This window comes from Dendrobium catenatum, unplaced genomic scaffold (assembly GCF_001605985.2).
Source record: "Dendrobium catenatum unplaced genomic scaffold, ASM160598v2 fragScaff_scaffold_211, whole genome shotgun sequence".
Lineage (NCBI taxonomy): Eukaryota > Viridiplantae > Streptophyta > Magnoliopsida > Asparagales > Orchidaceae > Dendrobium > Dendrobium catenatum.
Window position 1 is genome coordinate 241,691 of NW_021318673.1, and position 7,268 is coordinate 248,958.

A 7,268-nucleotide genomic window follows, 5' to 3' on the forward strand; every position below is an offset into this window, starting at 1 on the left:
AAAAAATTATATAATTAGAGAATTCCACAATCCGTTGAATAAATTGAGGATAAATGAAAATAGAATTTTACTTCAATTGAGAAGAATGCCACTTAATTTAAAACTTGCCATAAGGTGATGTATGAAAAGTATTGTAATTCCTCTCATAAGGGTAGCCAAAAAATCTTCTAAAAAAATTAAGAATATTGGTAACATAAACTTTCATTTCAAAGAGAAGAACAGAGTTGATTTGAGATTCTATAATGAGATTTCTGATGTGTGAAATTTTACTCTCCTCCTGGGGACCCTTTACATTTCAAGTTGTAAGTCAGGAGGATGTGGTTGATCTTCTTGGTGATGAGATCAAAATTTGAGACCTTGTGCTTTACATAAATAGACTTTATGGTTGGGGTAAGAAGAGGTTCTAGATGGGTTATAGGATCAATATTGAACATACATTTTAGCAGAGAAAGAAGAGTAATAAGAAAAATAAGATTTAGACAAGATTTTTTTAGGTAGGGTATGCCTAATAGAAGTAGATGGATCAAATTGTGTTATAGAAGGGGGAGGTTGAAGTTAGGAAGTGGTAGGGAGGAATTGCCTAATACATCCTCTACCTTTGCCACTAAAATTTCTTTTTTCAACTATAACCATAAGAGTGAGTTGGACTTTTATTTGACGGATGGTTAAGATAATTGGAATTATGGCATATATTCATATCATAAGCCAGCGTATTACAAGAGCTGCAAGCTTATCATACATACCATTATGAGATCATTAAACTCCGTTAATATTAATATTATGTGAAATATAATTAGGAAGAGATAAGTAAAGGTTTATACCCAAACTCTAGCAAAAATAAGATGAGATTTAGAAGGAATAAAATTATCAATAGTCAAAAGAATATCAATTTTGCTAGCTTTTTAGAAAGATCTTCCTCAATCTAACAACTTACATGAGAATTAACACATTTCGCCCGTACGAGTATTTTAAATAATTAGGAAGAGATAATGTCCATTTTTTAAGAACGGATTAATTATCATTGGTTAACCAATAACCACCATCTCAAACTAACTCAAAATCCCCAACACATGATCTGCTATAATAAAAGTCATTTAATGAAATGTTAGATAGGTGTAGTAGCTATTAACTAAACATATTAAATGCTGAATAGCTGTAATAAATAGATATACCGATATTTTGGACATATATATATATATATATATATCAAATTGTTTAATTAAAATTTTGCGACAAATGTACACATAAATAGTTATCTTTTTATAAGGATGTCACCTAACTACCTAAGTTAACTACCGCTAAACTTTAAAGCCATTGTTAGTAGAAAGTTATACTCTTTAAATAAACTTATACTTAAAATAAATTTTCTTTTTTACATAAGTCATAGGTACTAATCACATAAAGAAAGAAAGACCTTAATTCATAAAATTTAATTTTAGTAGGTGTTATGGATGCATGTGGTGACCAATTAAGTTGGGCTCGCGATTAAGGACAACTTTTTTACTATTTTGATTTTTAAATCATAATACAAACTGTTTTTTTTATTGCTATTGCTTTTTTACTACTTCTAAGAAATTTCAGTGCTAAAAAGTTTTACACAACCTTTAAAAAATTTCATTTCCTCACAATAGTAGGTTTACAACCACCTTTATAAAAAGGCTAAATCTGTCCCAAACCAACCCTAAATTTGCTCAAGGCAAAAAGAAATTACAGGAGTACGTACTTTAAATTGTGTCATCAAATTAGGGTCTATTTAGGATGGCTGAAGCATTTCATAAAGTTGGCTGCGAAGTTGCTGTGGATAAAACAATTAAACTTCTCTGATCACAAAAATCATATTTCCACCATAGAAATTTCTGAGAAGCAATGAGCTAGCAATAAGAAAGTAGTAGTCAAATACAATTGTAGTTGCTGTCTGAAAAGCTAAAACAATGAAAAAGCTATCCCAAACAGCCCCTTAGTTTATCTTTTTTGTCATGTAGATGATTTAACTTTAGTCCATCCTTACCACAAAAACATAAATTGGAAATCAGAAGATATTTCATCTCAAGTGCAAAAATCCCAATTTGTAAGATCGACAAATCAAAGAATTATCAGTAATTTCAAGTTCTTTTAGATTAATTATTTTTAACAATTATTAAAAACTCAATTATCATTTTCACTGTCAATATGTGATTATAATCATCTTCATATCTATCTCAATAAATTGCTCAAAACCAACTACCTCTTGTTTAGACGATAACCACAAAATGGAGCCCATCAGTAACTTCATTGACAAATCAAGGGGTGTCAATTCGGGTCAGCGGGTCGGGTTCGGGTCGAACCCGGAACTGACCCGACACTGTTCGGGTCAACCCAAATCAGGTTTCCGGACCCGAACCCGACCCGATTCGGGTCCGGGTCAACCCGAACCCGACCCGATTTTTAAAACGGGTTGATTTGTTCAACCCGAACCAACCCGTTTCGGGTTCGGGTTGACCCGAACCCGGATTTTTTCGGGTCAGGTTCGGGTCGTGTTACGGGTCGTGTGAAAAATTGACACCTGTACAAATCAATGCCTAAACCTGCAATTTGTTTTTGACCTCCTAATTCCTAAACATCATAGCAGAACAGAAGTAAGTGAATGCCCACAAAAGCAAACAGCTTCATGCATGCAGTTGAAATCACTTACTCAAAAGCTCACAAGCTGCTACAATATCCAGCAGCATGGAAGAACAAACGAAAGATCTTTCAAATGGACAAAAAAAAAAGGCAAGAAAAATATTCACAAGCTACATAGAACATACAAATTCTCCGCTCGTTTCAATGTCATCAAGATCCACATAATCATCCATGTCAGAAAGGTCTTGACTTCCTCCTATGGTGCGCTCAATCTTTGGACCCTGCAAAGGTTTCTTGGCCTCTTCTATGATTGAATTTATTTCTTCGACGCTTTGCGATGGAGAATTCATATCTGTTCTCTTCAAGTTCTCCTGGTACCCATCAGTGAGCTCCAGTGGAAGGTTTTTGAGAAACCAAGGGTGTTTCCTTATCTCTGGCATTGTTATTCTCTGAAGTTTTGGCAATAAAACCGTTATAAATGAAACTGAAAGCTCTTTATATATGAGAAAGTCACATTTCTTGCACTGTTTTATAAGAGATGTTGCAGCATCATATCAGATTGCACTGATTATATAAACACTGCATATAATTTCTAGGTTAATTGTGGCATTTAACATTTTATTCATGTACTTAAGTTGTCTATAATTTCTAGGTTAATTGTGGCTTCTTAAAGCAGCTTCCTCACCACATACTTGTAACTAACTTCTTGTAATAATCACTATATATAGTGGATGTATCAATGAAAAGCAAGATGTGAAAATTACTGCCAAAAACACATTCTCCTTCTATGTTTTCCCGCTCCCTTTGAATTCCAGTATTCTACAATAGAAAGCTGCTTTAAGAAGCAGTAAGAAAGCCGATCCAAATGAAACCTAAGTTTTCATCAAAACAATCAACCCGCCCATCTTTTGATGAATAAAATTCATTTATTGCATATGCTTAATTTGGGACAGCTTTGTTACTGCTTTGTAAAATTGCTTTTTAGTACAAAAATCTTTTGAATACAGGAAAAAAATAGTAGTCTAAAGTTGTCCCAAACAAAACTTAAAAGAATAAGAAAAGAAATAATAACCATAGTAAAAAGACATTACCTTCTCAGGATCAGCTACAAATATCCGGGACAAAAGATGCCTGCAATGAATTGATACTCTCACATAGTCTGGAATTGAGTACTGAACACTTAGTATTCTCTGACAAAAATAAACATCCTTCAATCAGCAACTATAACCATGAATTCCTAGTATAAGTCATAGTAGTTATCTTAGAGAATATTTCGATGCAATTACCCCAATCGTCTTTCTGAAGTTCCTGGGATCATCTGGGTCCTCAAAGGGGTAGGCTCCAACTAACATCACATATAATGTTACTCCACAAGACCAAACATCAGCAATCTGCACTTGATTAAAAGTGAATTTTTGAAGGTGACAAAATCACAGAGCTCTCTATGTTTATTTTAACAAATTATGGAGAACTTACCTCGCCATCATATTCCTTGCGACATAAAACCTCGGGAGCGATGTAAGCTGGTGTACCAACCGTAGATTTTGGTTGTGAATGCAACACAGAAGACTGTGAAGAACAAATGAATTGACTGTTCTAGGTTGTTGAAATTACACAAGCAATAGAAGATTGTTAGTTTCAGCTAATCACCTTGGAATACCCAAAGTCACATATCATTAGCCTTGGTACATTGCTACCATCCAATAATGTGTTTTCTAGCTTAAGATCCCTGTGGCATATTTGCTGCAAGGAATTCAAATTTCATTAAGGGTCCATTGATGGAGAAGGATTATATGATAAGAAGCAGTAAACACTAACAATACCATGGAATGACAGTGGCTGACTCCTGAAATAAGTTGCTGAAAGAAGAATCTTGCCTATAGAAATCAGGTAATATAAATAAGTTAAGCATTATTCCAATGTGTAAAAAGCAAAGAAAACGGAGAAGCAGAAATAAGAATTTCAGTTCAAGCTAATGCAAGGTTCTATTTAGTCATCTTTTTAAGTTTTTTTCTAACCTGGCATTTTCTAGAAAAAAAGAATAATTTTTTAAGAGTTCAATGACTTGCCTCGTCTTCACTGAACCTCCCTGCATTGCAAATTATCTCGAACAGCTCACCTCCAGATGCATATTCCATCACTAATGCTAGATGTGAAGGCGTTAAGAAGACCTGAAAGTTAAACCCGAAGTTATTATGATTAATCAAGAGGAATGTTTGATAGAATGTTTTACTTTTTCCAAAGGAAACAAACAGAAAAGTGCTTCCTAATTGCTTCAATGTCATAATCAAAAGCATTTTTATTATTCGTCCGGATTCACCTCCGGACGAATCCGGACGCGCCATTTCACCCGGACCCCAGTGCATCCGGGTGATGTGGCGCGTCCGAATTCGCTTCCGGACGGTCCGGACACCGCACTAATAATCTCTCTCACCCATGAGCTACTTCATGCCTGTTTCTGACGTTGGCGTGCTGTTCGTTGGCCTTGTTATTGTTTGGCTTTAAATTGCTCCTACTCTCCTTCATACACTACCTATACCCCCTTCTTCCATTTCACCATTTGCAGAACCAAAAGGTAGTTGATACATGGCAATAAGCTAACCAACAAGAAAAAGACCTACTTCAGATGTTATCTTCGGCTTCGTTTGGGATGACTTTCTTACTACTTAAAATAGCTTTCTAGTATAACAATTTTAATTTTTGCACTCGAAAGTTGTTTTAAGAAGCAGTAAAAAAGTCGTCCCAAATGAATCCTTCATCTCCTCCTGAGCTTGAATCCTAACAATGTAACTCATGAGCCTCAATTGCCACTATAGTATCTTTTATTTTACTTTCTTTCTTAGCACAGAGCTTACTGAGTTTTAGTTTCTCTTCAATAAAAAAACCGCGAAGCTAGACTCATCTGGAACAAAGCGTACAAATTTCCTCCAGGGCATAGTCTCTAAAACAATTAATCATCCTCATCTATAATGCATACATTGAGATATCGCAGATTGCAAAATAATCTAACAAACAAGGAAACTCCAAACACAAAAGAGGAAGGAACAAAGCAAAACTTCTGATCAGATTTATGTACCTCCTTAAACCTAACAATATTTGGATGCCTCAACGACCTGTGGTTCATGATCTCTCTCTTTACATGCTCATCAATCTGCAAACAAATTCAAACATTCAAATAAACCACGTCAGAAAACTTTCAGAACTCAACTAATTATATAACAAAAATTGGGTTTTTTAACTTAGAAATCAACCCATAAACTGTCAGAAGCCGCGAACAAAAACCAAATTTTTAATCATAGGGACGAGGAAGAAAAACCAAACCTTTTGTCCTCTCTCAATAAATTTAACAGCGTAGAGTTCTTTCGTACATAAATCTCTAACCAGCTTGGCCACACCAAAATTTCCTGACCCAATATCTCTGATAACCTCGAACCTTTCCATTAACATAGAAAGAAGAAAAGGAAGAAGAAGAAGAAGAGAGCAAAGCAAACGCCTCTACTTAATTAGTTTCCTTTCGTTTCAGTGGCCGAGCGTAGTGGAAGTGCATCATAGAGGCAAATATCATAAAGGAAGTAAAGAAGGTTGGGAGCTTTCTGTTATGAGGTTTGCTGGCTATTATAATGAATAAATCAATTATCTGCAATAAATCAACCCGTCTACGTAAGCTATTGACAGCTAATTCAGCTCCTGATGATTAGCCCAATAAAAATAGGTCACGTTTCCTTCTATTGAGTATTGTAGCTCAGTATTGTTTGGTACTGCACGGTATCGAGCTTGGTATTGAATGACGTGGATGCACCTGATTTGTCTCTGGACGATAAGCTATATCCGATATTCGCCGATATTTGCACACACAGAATAATCTCTCCCCGAAAAGTGGCCTTGGCTGCACCTGATTTGTCTCTGGACGATAAGCTGTGTCCGATATTCGCGCACACAGAATAATCTCTCCCCCAAAAGTGGCCTTTAGAAAATGCTGGAAAGAAAGGAATGTACACTTCCATTATTGCATACGCAATTTATTTATTCACCACACAAATATATATTCTCCACCGCTCTTCTACTTGCATTTGGTCGGTTGGCTCCTACGATGTTTGGCTAAATGGGCCCATGCCTTTGTTTTTGGGTCAGAATTGGTGGCTCTTAGCTGACGATCAAGTTGAGAGTTCGCTGATAGGACAAATGGAGAGGTGGAAAATGAAATAATAATAATAATAATAATAATTTATTGCAATATATAATTTATTAACACATTTGAGCCAGAAAATTGTTTGAGGACTCCAAATTTTGTTTCTTAAAAGAGGATATGATTGAATGTAATTATGGTTACGATTTCTATTGTAATTTTTTTATAAAAAAATTATAAAATTATTATGGAGAAATTTTTTTTAAAGCTATTATTGTACAAAACATCTTTTTAGAAAATTTTTTAAAATAAAAAAATGGCCAAATAAAAATTATGATTGAGATAATGAGAAGTAGTAAAAGTTATCTCCAATTAAGACTTCATTTGGGACGGTTTTCTTCTTACTTTTTAAAGTAACTTTGTAGTATAAAAATTTTAATTAAAAAAAATTATGCTAAAAAATATTTTAAAAAATAGTAAGAAAGTTGTCTGAAATGAAGCCTTACTCTTAAACTTCATTTGTAACAGCTTTAGATTAATG

The 7,268-nt window shown here is 34.6% G+C and overlaps 1 protein-coding gene across 1 annotated transcript; it reads right to left on the bottom strand.

Moving 5' to 3' along the window:
* Window positions 1–2,620: 2,620 nt before the first annotated feature.
* On the bottom strand, window positions 2,621–6,220 carry LOC110102148 (serine/threonine-protein kinase SAPK2-like). The gene is made up of 9 exons (XM_020830334.2): window positions 5,923–6,220; window positions 5,678–5,752; window positions 4,671–4,772; window positions 4,425–4,478; window positions 4,252–4,344; window positions 4,078–4,170; window positions 3,888–3,992; window positions 3,693–3,791; window positions 2,621–3,050 (listed from the first exon to the last, which is right to left on the bottom strand). The coding sequence occupies exons 1-9, from the start codon at window positions 6,046–6,048 to the stop codon at window positions 2,772–2,774; spliced, it is 1,026 nt and encodes a 341-aa protein (XP_020685993.1). The 5' UTR covers window positions 6,049–6,220; the 3' UTR covers window positions 2,621–2,771.
* Window positions 6,221–7,268: the final 1,048 nt, after the last annotated feature.